Source organism: Chinchilla lanigera, unplaced genomic scaffold (genome assembly GCF_000276665.1).
Source record: "Chinchilla lanigera isolate Chin_1 unplaced genomic scaffold, ChiLan1.0 scaffold00008, whole genome shotgun sequence".
Taxonomy (NCBI): Eukaryota; Metazoa; Chordata; class Mammalia; order Rodentia; family Chinchillidae; genus Chinchilla; species Chinchilla lanigera.
Window position 1 is genome coordinate 12,557,276 of NW_004955409.1, and position 16,868 is coordinate 12,574,143.

General features: G+C 36.4%; 1 protein-coding gene and 1 pseudogene across 1 annotated transcript in view; one reads left to right on the forward strand and one right to left on the reverse strand.

The window, feature by feature from the left end:
* The window catches only part of Sos2 (son of sevenless homolog 2 (Drosophila)), a gene marked incomplete at its 5' end in the record, with an annotated part of 79,813 nt that overhangs the window by 14,923 nt on the left and 48,022 nt on the right, over window positions 1-16,868 (forward strand). The window contains 3 exon segments of the mRNA XM_013510338.1: window positions 10,299-10,424; window positions 13,033-13,164; window positions 14,569-14,733. Of these exon segments, the coding sequence (XP_013365792.1) occupies window positions 10,299-10,424; window positions 13,033-13,164; window positions 14,569-14,733 (423 nt within the window).
* On the reverse strand, window positions 5,503-9,162 carry LOC102018266 (annotated as a pseudogene).

The following is a 16,868-nucleotide window of genomic DNA, read 5'->3' on the forward strand; positions in this document are numbered from 1 at the left end:
TGTAAATTTCTAATTGCCTTAAACTTATACCCAAACCTCTTCAGAAGTAATCTTTCTTAACTCTACTTTCACATGTCTTTCCTTTTTTCCACTTCTCACTCCGTGTTATGTTTATCAGTTTGTATTTTTTCAAAATTACTTATGTAAGTAAAGATAACTAGCTTTATGAGGCTTGTTATTAAAAAAAGCAACATCTCTTCCCTAAATACAAACTTTCCAGAGATAACCACTTTTAGCTTTTCAAAAAAAAAATTTTTTTTTTTTTTTTTGTCTTTTTGAGACAGGGTCTCTCTGTGCAGTTTAGGCTGGCCTTGAACTCACAATGTTCCTCCTGCCTCAGCCTCCCGAGTGCTGGGAACTTACATATTTTTAAGAAAGAAAAATTATACATTGCTATTCCTTGATTTTTCTGTTTGGGGCATTGTCTGTTGAGTTCCTACAATGGAAGGTAAGGATTTAATATTTTTTTAATGCACATATATATTTCCCCAGCTACCCATGCATATTATCACACGTACATACTATGATTATATCTTAATTTTGGTTGGATTAATATTCAAAATTTATTATGCCTATTAATGTAATTTATATTTTAAGCTGCTTTTTCTTTCCTGACTTTTTGCTTTTACTGGAGTTAATAATTACCTTTTTTTATATAGTTTTCTATGGACTGATTCTCAAACTCTGTACTCTTACCAATGGTCTGAATATCCTCTCATGACTTTTAATCCTATGAGATACTCTGTCCATTTTGTCATCATGAGATCATTTCTCTAGAGCCTTCAGACCTGCTCCAATCTGGACTGGTGAACTTTATGCTGTCCTACAGCCTTTATTGTACAGTTTTCTACATTTCATCCTGGGAATTTCTTTAGCTGCCTTCCATATTGATTTCTTCATTTCCTAAATCACATATTTTTTTTTCTTGGTTTATACACTTAGTGTAGTAGAAACTGTAGAGGTTCAATGATAGGATATGGAAGATAAAAATTTTGACCTTGTTATGTCTAAGAATGTCTTTATTTTACTGTGGTATTTGATTGATAGTTTGTTGGGATCTTGCATTTTAGATAGGAAATTGCTGCTGTTTAGCTTCTATTGAATTTTGGAGCTAGTTAATGCCTGCTTCTTGTATGCAGTCCATTCTTCTTCCTCTTTTTCTCCTCTCCCAATCTTATGTGATAATCTCTGTCTCCTGTGTTTAGTAATTTACATTTTTTTTCATTGTACTGGTCACGAGGAGGGCCCATTTAGACTTACTTTATTGATAATTTCAGTGCTTTATTTTCACTGGACTATTTTCTTTTGAAATCCTTGTTTATGGTGAAGTGTGATACACAATTAGAATGGGGTAAAGAAATAGACAAGGTAAGGGACACCAGTATTTATCACCCACCACTCTGTGTGTGTGTATGTGTGTGTGTGACTATGGATTCAACCCAGGGCCTTTGCACTGAGTTACAATTCCTGCACTTTTTTATTTTGAGACTGAGTCTCACTAGTTGCCCAGGCTGGGCTTGAACTTGCAATCCTTTTGTCTCGGCCTCCCAGAGACCTGGAATCGTAGGTGTGAGCTACCCACCATACCTGGCTAGAAATCAGCACATTTTCAGCACTTTTCTCAATATTGCTCTCTTTTTATGGTTGTCACTGTCTTGATTTTCTTTAGTTATTCCATTTAATCTTGAGTCCCTAAATGATTTAAAATTAACTGTAGTTTATGTGGCTTTTGTTACTATAACTTCTGCATGCGTGCGGTCTCTCTCTCTTTCTATATATATATATATTTTCCATTGTGTGAGTATGTCACAGTATGTATAATTAGAAATAGGTGAAGATTCTAATATTTGATTTAACCTAATAAATCTGATCATTTCACCATAATATAAAATTAATTTTTTTATACTTTGGAAATCTTGATTGTATTTTATACTTGTAGCCCATTTCAATTCAGGGAACTACATTTCAGGTGTTCAATAACTGTATGTGGCTAATGACTACTACAGTAAATTGCACTTAACTTTCTCTAAAGGAAGTTATGTACAGTTGTATGTCACTTAATGACTCTTTAAGATTCAAGAGCTTTGTTACGCAGTTATGTCCTTGTGTGAAAATAGACTCTACTTACACAAAGGTACATGCTATATAGGTCAGGCATTTACTATGACCTCTTGAGGCAATCCAGAGATGAGGTAAACAGGAAATGTGTGAGGCTGCTGGCATACCACACACAGTTTTACACTAAACTTGTTTTTCTTTTTAAGAGATGTGTCTTGCCCCACCCAGCCCCTGTTTCCTAGGCTCAAGCATTTCTCCTGTGTTAACACTTCTCCTCCTCTAGCTTTCCAAGTAGCTGAGACCACAGGTGTGTGCCAGGCTCTAGAATTTTTTTTTAAGTAGCAAGACTATTCTTTAAAATAGTAAAAAGTGTAGTGTAGTAAATACATAACAAGTGGTAGTCATTTGTTATCATTCTCAAGTATTATGCATTGTTCATAATTATATGTACTGTATTTTTATAAGACTGGCAATATAGCAGGTTTATTTTCATCGGTATCACTACAAACATGTAATGTGCTGACATGACAGCTATGACATCACTAGGTGATAAGAATTTTTTAGCTCATTATAATCTTTGGACACAACTGTTGTGTATGTGGTCTATTACTGACTTGTGTCTACGTGGCTTATATGTGTATATAATGGTAAAGCTTTTGAAAGTGAGCCATTTTATGCTCCACTACTAGTTTGTAAGAGTTCCTGTTGCTCCACATAGTCGTCAACATTTGACATTAACAGACTGGTTTTGCTGTTTGGTTAAGTGGGTAATAGTTTTTGCTCTGTTTTAAAAATAATACTAGTACATGTTTGCAGTACATAATGATTACATTTATCTTAATTTTCAGTTTGTTTAATTTGTGTTTTCATGATTACTAAAGATTTTGACCACTTTGGCTATATGAATTTTTTTGTGAAATGCTGGTTTAAATATTTTTTGCCTTTGTGTGTATGTGCTGCTGGGGATCCAGCCCACGGCCCTTGCTCATGCTAGGTAAGTGCTCTACCACTGAACTCTATCCCTGCCTCAACCCAATTTTTTTCCTCCTGGGTTTTTGATGGTTTTTCCATATTAAATTTTTAGGAGTCCTTTATATATTCTGAATAGGAGTCCTTTTGTAATACGTATTACATATGTGTTCTCCACGTGTGTAACTTTCCCCCCTTTTCCCTCCCCTCCCCTCCTTTCCTCTCTTCCTTCTTTCTTTTTTCAATTCCTTTTGAGACACTGGGGATCAAACTCAGGGTCAGTCTAACCCTGAGCTACATGCCTAAACTTTACTTTTTATTTTATTTATTTTATTTTATTTTATTTTATTTTATTTTATTTTATTTTAAGATAAGAGTCTCGCTAAGTTACCCAGGCTGGCCTTGAACTTGTGATCCTCCTGCCTTAGCCTCCTGTTATGTGTGAGCAGCCTGCCTGACACTATTTTCTTTCTTTCTATCCTTTTTTATTTTTGCAGTGCAGAGAATTGAACCCAGGACCTCATGTATGCTAGGCAAACTCTAACATTGTGGTAAATCCCCTGGCCTCATTTTACTTTCTTGAAGTTTGTTTTTTTGTTTTGTTCTTTTTTTGATATAGGGTCTCACTAGACAGTTCACGCTGTCCTTAACTTCCTGTGTAGCCCAGGCTGGCATCAAAGTCCCAGTGACCCTCCAACCTCAGCCTCATGAGGGGTGGGATTACAGGTGTGCACCACTATGCCTGGCTCTTGCGGGTGTTTCTTTTTGTTTTTTGTTTTTTTAATACTGTGAATTGAACTCAGGGCCTTGCACTTGCCAGTCCCTGAGCTATAGCTCCGGCCCATCTAGGAGGTGGTTTTTGATGAACCTAAGTTTTAAAGTTTAATGAAGTTGAAGTCTATCAGTTCTCCTGCTTATGGTTAGTAATTTTTGTATTCTGTTTAAGAAGTCCTTTCCGTATTTAGGTTATAAAGGTATCTGGCTTACATTTGTTATGTCTGTTTAGTAAATATAAAATCCAGCTAGAATTAGTTTTTATGTGAACTATGAAGCACAGGTTGAGTTTGAATTTTGTTATAAAGGCATCTAAATGATCACCATCATTCATCCCTTCCCTCTGCCTCTCCACAATCCACCCTCGCCCATAGTCTGTAATGTTGCCTGTGTTGTCAGTCAAGGATCCATACATGTGTGGCCTTGTGTCTGGATGTTCTTCTATTCCACTTATCCATTTCTCTGTCCTTATGCCAATATCATTAAATACTGAGCTTTGTAATACCTTCAAATACTATTGGAACAAATGCTTAGAGTATGTGACTGATTTTCTTAGCCTTTTGTATTTTCTGTAAACATTATGAAATTATCTTAACAATTTTAGCAAAACATCCTGCTTGTTTTAAGATAACTTCCTGTATCATTTTGGGGAGACGGATACTACAATACTAAGTCTTGATAATTCACAGACAAGGCATTGTCTTTCCTTTATTTAGTTTTTAAAATTTCTCTAAGAATTTAGCTTTCTCCCTAGAGAGCAGGTCTTTTTATATTTTTAGTCTTATAATATAAGCCATTTTTTGAAATTTTTGTATCATTTTGTTGTAGGTACATAGGAATAATTTTCACCTTTCTCGTTTTTTTTTTTTTTTTTTTAAATGTAGCCTTATTTTTGAGTTTTTATGTCAAGCCTCAAAATGAGTTGAGGAGTTGAAGTCTATTTTCTCAGGGAATTTGCTTAAATTATTTCTTGATTTTTAAATTTCTCCTTTTTTAAAGTCTGGGTTTCTTTTATTTAATACATCCTAATCAAATTGTAACAACAGTAAAGAAACACTTTTAAAAACAGACACGGCTACTTCAGTGGGTAAAACATCTATATCTATGTTGTTTTTTATGAACAGCTTGAGTTGCACTTGTATATCATGACATTGCCTTAAAGGAAAAGTCTTTTCTGTTTGCACCAGTTTGAAATATTTCTGAAATACAGCTCCCCGAAATGAATTACTACAGTACTCATTTACAGGAGAGAGTTTGTATATGTAATAAAAAGAAGTGTAGAATTTCATGGTTACTTGTTTTGGTTGGTTTGGTTAATTGCATAAAATGAGGGATAAGGGTCCAGGATATAACTCAGCAGTACAGCACTTGCCTGGCAAGCGCAAGGCCCTGGGTTCAATTGCTGGTAGAAAAAAAAAAACAACCAAACAAACAAAAGCGAAATGAGGGATAAATACTCACAAACATGATCTGTATAACCAAATTCCTAGGTACATCAGAATACAGTTAATATAAAACATCCCAAAGCTTCCTGATCATCAGCCATTCAGAACTGAAGTCACACCTATGTCAGCCTGGCTTCTCTCACTTCTTCAGTACTCCATGAAGTTCGTTCTCTGCTGTCAGAGTGCACACCTTGGACCCTTGGACCTTTGACTTAATGCAGAGGAACTTCAGTAAGGCAAGGCTCTGATAAAATGCTCCTTCAGTCTTTACTCTTGGACACTTTATTTTTAATTTAAACAGATCAGCTAATCTTGATCAGCCTTAGGAATGGAAGCATGGCTCAGGTAAAAATATACAGGATTTTAAATACCTGCCTACCTCTTCATGCATTTAAATTAGATTGACTCAGCTATTCTTAGCAAGAATTCTGCAGTTTTCCAGAGCAGACACTCAAATTTTGGTTCTGTTTTACATAATTGTATTCAGAGATAATCAATATGAGGCATATTTAGAAAAAAGGAAACGCTTACACCTGAAATTTATACTCTTGCAAATAAACTTTCAGTTTTGTTAGTAAAGGTAGTCCCCAGATGGTACCGGTACGTTTGTTAATAGTGATTTGACAGAGAAGCTTTAGAGATGGTACTGATATGTATAGGAATTTGGTCAGATAAAGGTGAACAGTCTCAAGGGGCTTCTGGGTCGGTCCCCTTACCCTTGCATATGCGAACATAGTAGCTGATCAAGTGAACCACACTATCAAATTGTTTAAGACTGGACTTAACACATATGATAGAATGCAATCTAAAATTCCCAACTTGGTACTGGAGTTGCAGATTAGTTGGTCCAGTGGCCATTTTAATGGATATTATTAGTTGGTACTCTGAATGCGAACTCTTTCTAAACAAGAAAGTGCTTGCTAGCGTTTGTAAACTTCTCAATGGCTTCACTAGTGGTCATATTTCCCCAGTACAATCCCATATGACTGAGCTCGCACAAGGCCTTGCCAGATGTGCCCAGTGGCCCCGGGCCCCTTCCATGCCATTCCTGGAACTCGAGGCTCTGCAGTCATGGGAAAAGGCTGAGTGTGGCAGTGACAGGTAGCCAGGGTTAGAGAGGTGGTTGCAGCATGTCCAAATGGTGGCAGAGGGGGTAGGGAGTTACTGGTTCTTTCTCCCCAGGTTCTGGAGGACAGATGGTAAAGTGCTATGCAGACTTGGTCATTCATAGGTTGCCTGCTGCAGGCGCCTGGGCTCCTGACTCTGGGGATCTTGAGGCTTTGTGCCCTGGTGCTTACTGTCCTTGGCACTGGGGCCTGGGGGCGAGAAGGCTCACGGTGTCTGTTGGATTTCTTCAGTATTTGATGAACTTGTCATTGAAGCCAAAAAGGCCCATATAATGGACTACAATGTAAGTCTTAACAAATGACAATTTTTTAAAATCAGATTTTATTGGTATATCTTAGATATGTATAATGATTACATTCATCATAGAGAATTTGTTCCTGTATATGATATAACTTAATTCTTTTTTTCCCATCCCCCTACCCTCCCTCCCCTTAACCCCTCCTTTCCTCCCCATTTGCAAAAGCTGTTTCCCTTTTTCCTTCTTTTCTAATTTTTAAAATTTTTTGCTTTTTTTCTTTTCCCTTCAAATCCAAACAATTAAAATCCTAAAAAGTATGTTTTTGAACCACGTCATTATTCTAAAAATCCATAAATGTAAAAATATTAAATTTGTATTAAAATTAAATCAACAAAAATATTTTTAAAATCCCAAATGTTTAGAAACTAAATATGCTTCTAGATTTTAAAGTATATTAGAAAATACATTAATGGAAATGAGACGTTATTTTGAGCTGATGATTACAAAAATATTCCACATCAAAATCTGTGGGATTGTACAAAAATGGTTCTTAGAGAAAGAACTAAGTTTTTGAACCATTTTGAATTGACTTTTGTATAGGGAGAGATTGAAATCTAGTTTCAGTCTTCTGTATATGGATATCCAGTTTACCCAGAACTATTTAAGATGTACCTCCTGTACATATTCAGGAGGTAAGATTGAAAAACATTGAGCTAAGTATGTGTCTTTAGGTACTTAGCAGAGTACAGAAAAAGCAGAAGAAATAGTAAAGATGAAGCCGAAATAAATGAGGCATAAAGTAGGTTCAACAGAGGCAAGGGATTGATTCTTGGAAAGATTAGTACAATTTATAAACCTCTGAGATGCTGATCAAGAAAAAGAACGAACACAACTAATGTTGGTAATGGAAGATGGGAATTAATTATAGATCTTAAAAACCTACAGGCATGAGGCTATCATATCAGGATACACAATCAGCATAGCCTTTCTATACACAAATAATGAACTTGCCAAGAAAGAAATCAAGAAACAGTTGTATTCATAGTAGAAAAAAAACCAAAAAACCCAGACGTTTAACCTAGAGAGGTAAAATACCGCCACTGTGACAAGTTCAGAACACTGAAGAAACACATTGGAGAAGACACTAGAAGATGGAAAGACCTCCCATGTTTACACATTGGCAGAATTAATATCGTTAAAATGGTCATATTACCAAAAATGATCTACAGATTCAATACAGTCCCTATCAGAATTCCAGTGACGTTGTTCACAGAACTAGAAAAATAGTCCTAAAACTCACATGGAAACACAGAAGACTCAAGAACCAAAGCAATCCTCAGCAAAAAGCAAGGCTTGGAGGTAACACAATACCTGATTTCAAATTATACTACAAAGCCACAGTAATAAAAGCAGCATGGTACTGGCACAAAAATAGACACATAGACCAATGGAATTAGAATAGAGGACACAAAAACAAATCTATGTAACTATAGCCTTCATACCCCCACCCCCTTTACTGAGAATTGAACTTCTAGCCTTTGTGCAGAGCTATATACCTGGGCCCCCTGACTCACGCCCTTTTTGAGACAAGACTTCACTTAAGTCACTAGGTTGCCCAGGCTGGATTCAAACTTGTGCTCCTCTAGCTTCAGCCTCCCACAGGGCTGTGATTACAGGTGTGTCCCACCACACCTAGCTTTTAGCCATCTGATTTTTGTCAAAGGAGCCAAAAACATATGTTGGAGGAAAAGCATCTTAAACGGTTCCTGGTAAACTGGATATCCATATACAGAAGATTGAAACTAGATTTCAATCTCTCCCTGTACAAAAATCAATTCAAAATGGATAAAAAACTTAGGTATACCATCTGAAACTTTGAATCTGCTAAAGGAAAACATAGAAATACTCAAAGCCATAGGCACAGGCAAAGACTTCCTGAATAGGATTCTTTAGAATCCTAGACACAAGAATCATTCTTTAGAATCCTAGCACAAGAAATAATAGTAAGAATCAACAAATGTGACTATATTGAATTAAAGAGTTTCTACACAGCAAAAAAAAAAACCAACCAGGAGTAGTGACAACCTACAGAATGGGAGAAAGTCTTTGCCAGGTACTGCTTTTATAGTATTAATATCTAGAATATATAAAGATCTCAAAAGTTCACTACCCAGTAAGTGGGCAAAAATAAATTCAACAGACATTTCTCAAAAGAGGTACAAATGGTCAATAAATATATGAAAAAGTGTTCAACATTGTTAACCATTGGGGAAATGCAAATCTAGACTACACTGAGATTCCATCTTATCCCAGTCAGAATGGCTATCATCCAGAATATAGAAAATAGTAAATGCTGCTAAGGATGTGGAGGGCAGAGATGGAGGGGGTGAGGAACCCTTCTACACTACTGGTGGGAATGCAGATTAGTAGAGCTACTACGGAAGTTCCTCAAAAGACTAAAACCATATGACCCAGGTGTACCACTCTTCCGTATACACCTGCACGCACATTCCCAAAGTCAACATACTGTAGGGATATCTGCATATCCATGTTTGTTGCAGCATAGTTTACAGTAACCAAGATACGGAACCAGTGTAGGTGCCCACCAACAGATGAATGGATGAAGAAAATGTGAGATATAAGTGTATATCATATATATCTATTATATATATATGGAGTATTCAGCAGGAAGAAGAACAAAATTAAGACATTTACAGAAAAATTTTATGGAACTGAATTTGTGATTCAGGCTTCACCATTTCCTGGATAGTCTAACACCAAATCATAAGCCAGTCATTGTTTGATGTTGACTGGATTAGTGGGGGGTACATGATCCAGATGTGAGGTAAAATGTGCTAAATTTTTAGAATTTAGATGAAACAGTTAACTTTATGCTGTTTTCTCTATGGGAAGGTTTAATTATTGATTCAATTTAAAAAAATAACTATAAGCCTATTCAAGATTTCTGGTATGTGTTTGTGTGTGTGTGTGTGTGTGATAGTGTGAGACTGTGACTGATACCCTTTCAGTACCATTCCGGAAAGAAGTTAGAGCAATACTTAAAGTTCTTCAACAGATATTTACCAGACACCTAATGTATGTTATACATAGTATTGTTTACCATGTTTCTCACATCCAGTCAGACGGAATTATCTTTAAGGATAAATGATTAGATTCTAGCTTTAGGAAATTTAAAAACAAAGCTCATCATTGGGAGGGATGACAATAGAGGCATACATTCGGTGTTCCAAAAGCTGAGTGGCACCTGCTTCATGGAGCACCTATATAATTGTTAAGTAGTATATTTTATTACAGATTTTTCTATTCCTGGGGTTCATGATCTAATGTTTAAAGAATTCTAGTGGATTTACTAGTTCACTTCATGGTATCTATGATTCTTCTGAAATTAATATAGAATATTGTATGTGTATATGCTTTTTGGTGGTAGAGAGAAGAGGATTCATGGGCTTTTCCTAGATTGTCAGGGGTCCAAAAAGTTTAAAGAATCATTGCTCTGTGGGTTAAGAAAAGTTTACATAAATCCACAAATAGGTTTTCTTCCCACTGTTTTATGTTTGTATTGGAGTAATCATTCTAGAAAAATATTTACATTTGAGATTATCACTGATTTTTCACTCATTCTGTATTATTTTATCAGTTCTTTAACTGAGAACTTTTTTTTTCAGGTTCAGGAGCAAGTGCATCCAACTCTTTCAGCTCATGAAGAGTCTCTGTATTACATTGAAGAGCTGATTTTTCAGCTACTAAGTAAATTATGCATGGCCCAACCAAGGACTGTTCAGGATGTAGAGGTGAATACTATTTTGTTATTTCAAAAAGCCACTGAATCATGTACAAATTCATATTTGTATCAGAATCTTTATCATTCTATATAATCATAGAAACTAAAGCCATGGAATATGTGTAATGTATATGGTTAGTTCATTTTTAATACAATATTAAGGCAGCTCATGGAGGAAGTTTTTCAACAAAAGAAAAACGTTGTAGAACAGCTGTATAAATTTACAGGAGTGAAAACCATGAAACCCCTCTCACAGCACAGATAAAAGTAATTCAAGAGAGATGATAGCTTTAGACATAAAAGCTCAAATTATAATATTTCTAGAATAAAATGCCAGAAAAGATCTTCGTGACCTAGGGTTAGGAAAAAAAAATTAGAAAAAATTCAAAACATCCTATTAAAGAATAAAACTGATGAGGGGGCTGGGGATTTAGCTCAGTGGCACAGCACCTGCCTGGCAAAAGCAAGGTCATGAGTTTGATTTCCCAGTACCGGAGAAAAACTGAAAAAAACAAAAACAAAAACAAAACAAAACAAAACAAAACAAAAAAAAACAAAAGAATAAAACTGATGAGAAAATAAATTGTGTTAGGTCAGACTATAGGAAATATTTGTAATATGTGTATCCAGAATATGTTAAAACCTTCTATAAATCAGTAACAGAAAAGCTACCCTCTTCCTCCAAGTGGGCAAAGTCTTGAGAAGAAAACAAAGGATAGAAAAGAAACTTCATAAAAGAGCTGGAGCTTGGACCAGTGAGACAGCTCAGTGGCACAGTGCCTGCCTGGCAAGTTCAAGGTCCTGAGTTTGATTCCTGGTACCAAAAAAAAGAAGAGCTAGAGCTGGACATGGTGATACACACCTGTAATCCCAGCACTCAGGAGGATCACCGAAAGTTGGAGGCCAGCCTGGGCTACCATAGTGAGTTCAGAATGAAGATGTACTGAAAGCTAGTGAGCACATGCAAAGTGCTGAAGTTCATAGGTCATCTGGAAGATAGAAACGAAAATCATAATTGTTATTTTCCACTGACCGAAAGGGATAAAACTAAAGATCGATTTATACCTCATGTGGATGAGAATGTAGAGCAGTCAGAAGTCATGTACAGTGCTAGTGGCACAAGCGCCTGCCCGGCAAGCTCAAGGTCCTGAGTTTGATTCCCAGTAAAAAAAAAAAAAAAAAAAAGAACTATTAATATATGTAATAACAGCTTTAACTCACAGATATATAGAGAAAAAAAAGTCAGATACCAAAAGAGCACATTGTTGTATTTTTCATTTTATGAACTTTAGAAACAGTTAACACCAATGGTGGTAAAAGTCAAAATAGCAGTTGCCTATGATGGATGAAATGTTTTATGCCTTGATTTGGATGTTGATAATACAAGTATAAAAATTTTTAAAATTCATCAACTTATATACTGAAGATCAGTGTGTTTTACTGCATGTACATATTACCCCAGTAGATTCATAAATCCTAGGGATGTTTACTCACTAGTTCTTATATATAAGTATATAGTGTGAATTTTTCAAATATTTGTTTTGGCTCAGTTACATGAGAGTATTTTTAGATTTTTAGAAATATGTGTTAGGTTTCAAAAAGTACTTTTGTGCTATACTGTTTATAGTACCTTCTTTTGAAGATTTTTTAATAGTAAAGCAATTATTTTCAGTGTAAAGGAAGATCTTAATTTGGAGTGATTGAGGTATTAAGATTTTTCAGGGACCCTTGACATTAAAGCGTTTGTTTCTCTCTTCTCTGCTACAAGATTTGAAAATGCAATAAAGACAATGAGAACACACTTTTCAGTAGCTAAGCTTACTAAAGTCAGCATATAGTTTTAAAAATAGAAAATGCTGCTAAAATTGGAGTTTGATTCAGCTATCACTAGTTCTTACTATTTATACCAATCATTGGCTAAATTTAAGTTTAGGAGAACCAAGCAGGTTTGAATTTTTTTTTTTTTTTTTTTGCCAGCATCTGTATTTCTCTAGCCATTCTCAGCTTCTCCATGTACATGATCCTCCATGGTATCTATTCTTTTAAATTCTTTCTTCCCCAATCGTGATACTGGGAGTTGAGCCCAGACTTCACACTGTTTCATCTCCAGCCCCTCCTTTCAGAATGCTCTGATTATAGGCGTGTACCACTCTGCTAAATTCTTTCTTAATTTAAAAGAATAGCTCCATAATACTAACTTTTGCTAGGTGAATCATTTTAAGCCTAGAAACCTAATTTAAAATCACTGGTTTCAAAAAAGAAAAAAAATCACTGGTTTCAGGCTAATAGTCTGAAATACTCTGTTCGTCGCTCCTTTTTCCAGCTCATCTTCCTTTGTGTGTAGTACTGGGTGTCACACCCAGGGCCTTGTACATTTTAGTTATGATTAAAGCTTTCTTTCTTAACTTTTTCTTCACCTATGGAAATTATGTGGAAAAATCTTGATAATCCTGATGACCCTTTTTTAAAATAAAAAACTAAAAATTCATTTAATACAGGAAGCAGAACATGTTATATCACTGTTATATATTTGCATAAAGATAAGTTGAATTTTGTATGAATTTTTAACTTATGAACACTTCTTTCAATTCTACAATGGTATGCTATGATCTGAACAGGAACGAGTTCAAAAGACCTTTCCTCATCCAATTGATAAATGGGCTATTGCGGATGCACAATCTGCCATCGAGAAACGAAAGCGAAGAAATCCTCTTTTATTGCCTGTGGACAAAATCCATCCTTCTTTGAAGGTAATAAAAGATTATTTGTAACAAATAATACTTTATATAGGATTCAGGTATTTATGTAGTATCAATATAGCGTGGTTTCTTAGTGGTATTTGCATGTATATTTGTAGTATATACTCATGTCTAGCCAGAGATATAGCTCAGTGGCACAGCACCTGCCTGGCAAGTGCAAGATCCTGAGTTTGATTTCCAGTACCCCAAAAACCCAAACTTATAATAAATCTGTATTAACATATGTACAATGAAAATAGGCATGGCAGAGCATATACTTAGCATGTGAGAGGTCTAGGTTCAAACCTCATCCACCCTTTATGGCATCTTACAAAGACTGTTGCCTACTATTCCTAAGTTCCTGTGTGGTAGGCAGTGATTCTTAGGCTTTTATTGGTTGAAAACATATGTAACATCAAAAACTACTGTGAGTTCAGAACTGTTTTTGTAAATAGTCTGTAGTACAGATATCTTTAATACATATTGGAAAAATAGGCTAGAGAATATTATTTGATTTCTAGATCATGCTTGGGTGTGCATGGCTTTGAAGACCCTGTAGTAATTTCAGGAATACTACCCTCCCCCACCACACACACCCTCCTTTGCAGTAGAAACTACTGTAATTAGGAGATACTGGTTTTATTATTTCGTTTCATTTTATTATCTGGGGATTGAATTCAGGGGTGCTCTGCCAGTGAGCTACATCTCTAGCTGTTTTTACTTATTTTTAAATTTAGAAACAGGCAGTTGCTGAATTGCCCAAGCTGTTCTTGAACTTGAGTCCTCCTGCTTCAACTTCCCAAGTACCTGGAGTTACAGGAATGTGCTGCCATGCTTAGCTAGTATACTGGTCTTAAAGCAAGGTCCTTGAAGAAAAGAACTATTTGTCAACAGGTTTTATTTAAAAAAAATTTTTTTTTTCCCCCAGTACCGGGAATCGAACTCATGACCTCGCACTTGCCAGGCAGGTGCTGTGCCGCTGAGCTAAATCCCCAGCTCCTCAACTGGTTTTAGATAATATATTAAGAGGCTTTAGTGAAGCTGAGCCGAAGATTTCTCTGTTAGAACTGTGAAGAGGCAGATTCGTTAGATTACGTATCTATTTAAAAACAAACATAACACTGGGATGCTGATAACACTGGAATCACAGGCTCATTTTATACTCTGGAGTACCCCTAGGGAGAGAAATTTCGTTTATAGAAAGTTCTTCATAAGCAGGGATTTTTTGTTTTGGTTTGGTTTTAATTTTTTTCCCCGGTACCGGGAATCAAACTCACGACCTTGTGCTTGCCAGGCAGGCACTGTACCACTGAGCTAAATCCCCAGCCCCCAAGCAGGGATGTTAAACTGGCGCATTTAAGTGTTTGATACTTGACAGGCTATGTTTTGGAATTTAAGTGTTTATTTTTTCCACAGGAAGTTTTGGGGTATAAGGTGGACTACCATGTGTCCCTGTATATTGTGGCTGTACTAGAGTACATCTCAGCAGATATTTTAAAATTGGCTGGTAATTATGTTTTTAATATCCGACATTATGAAATATCTCAGCAGGACATCAAAGTATCAATGTGTGCAGATAAGGTAAGGGTTGAAATGTATTTAAACTTAACTTTAATAATAGTGATTGTATGTAATCTCTGCCTCAGTATTTTTTGTTTTGTTTTTGGTTTGTGCTTTTTGGGGTTTTTTTTGCTTTACTTTTTTTTCAGACAGAGTCTGGATCTCACTGTGTAGTTCAGGCTGACCTTCAACTCACTGTGTAGGCCAGCCTGGCCGGAACTTGCAGCAGTCCTCCTGCTTTAGTCTCCTGAATGCTGGGATTGGGCTGGGGAAATAGCTCAGTGGCACAGTGCTTGCCTTGGAAGCATGAGGTCATGAGTTCGATTCCCGGTACCACCAAAAAAAAGCCAAAACAAAACTGAATGCTGGGATTGCAGGCATGCACCACCACGCATGGCTCATTCTTTTTTGCATATAATTAGTAAATTTTATGATTCCTAGTATTCAAAGATAGAAGAATTCTGGCTTTACAGAGTAGCCATGGTACTTTCAGGTTTTTAAACATGTGCCTGGACAGGAAAGAATGCCCAAGCCTCAAACTGGTTTAAGAAAAGTATCCTGAGTTTTTATGTTTTTATATTTTTAGGATGAGAGTTCTGCTTTGGTACTTCTAAGTAAAAGTAATTTTGAAGAACAGATTTGGTTTTACAGAATGGTTTAGTGAAGCACAGGCAGAGAGAAAAGGACTTTGCAGTACAAAGTTACTCTCTTCTGATTTTTTCCTTTACAGATCTCTCTGCCTTCCTTGCTATTAGCTTCTTGAGGAAGAAAGTCGAGTCCAGTTTCTTCTCTTCTCCTTTTCTTACCTTTCTATTTTTCTTCTTTACTTTAAAAAAAAAAAATCAATATTTTTGGACCATCTGTTACGTGCCTACCATTGTCCTGAGCAGGGAAGATACAGCATCAAATAAGAGAGTAATCCCTGTGTTAGAATTTATTTTAGTGTGAAATTAAAATACTGTAAGCAAATAATTGCGGCACAATGTGACTTAAACTGTTATGCTAGTGAGTCCAAGGTGCAGTGAACAAGTAATCAGCTCTGGCATGGAGGGTCAGGAAGACCTCAGAGGGGACACCTTAAGGTCTCAAGGGCCTGCACATGCCAGTTTTTCTCAGCCTTGACTGCACACTGTGGTTGCTAAAAAGCTTTTGAAGAAACCTGATGCCTGCATCTCATCCCCAGAGCCAGGTGACTCTAAACTGCAACGGTCCTGTTAGTTAGTATGGGACAATCATGCATTACCTCTGGTGGTTCAAGCTGGTGGGAAAGTATTCAATGGCTGATCTGGGATTTTTGGTGCAGATTGTTCTATAAAAGCATGGTCTTTTTTTCCTATTAGGAATTTCTGTGTGCATTGATACATTGTGTCAACTTGGGGAGTTTAGAGGTTTGGCCAAGGGACTCAGCAGGGAGCCAGGGTGCTTACTTTGTATTCATCCTGAGCTTGTGGAAGAGGAGGGTATGGAAATTGTGTGAGTGCTCCACGCCCCCTGGGTGGGGGTAGCCTGTTTACACTCTAAGGGAGGGAAAGAGGCTTGCTAGCTCTGCCACTCCTCTGCTTTGCTCTTGTTGCCTTGCTGTTTTCTGCCGCCATGAACAGTAGCCCTCGGAGCCAGCCAAATATGGACTGAAACCTCCACGAACTGTAAGCTAAATAAACATTTCCTTCCTTCATTTTGGGCCTTGGGTATTTTGTCTCAGCAAGGAGAGAAAAGTAACCAAGACAGTGCATTTATACACGCATATATGTAACATGTATACATATAGATGCATATATATGTACATATATACGTAATACATGTGTGTCTCAACATTTGGTTTTTCTTTTTCCAGTAATATTTATTTTGTTATATTGAATTTTAATCTTTCTCACCTTCATCTTTTCATTTTTTAAAAATTTTCTAATATTCATTTACCTGTAATACATGGAATTCTCATTGTTTAATGGTTTAATTTCAAATACTTTGAGACAGTTTTATAAAAATAAGGAAGATAATTGTCTTGGTTACTTTACTTTCAGGTGTTGAGACAAAATACTCGACACCCAAAATTAAGGAACAAAAGGTTTATTTAGCTCACAGTTTGTGGAAGTTTCAGTTCATACTTGCCTGGCTCCAAGGCAGAGTGGCACATGGCAGAGGGCAGCAGTTCATGG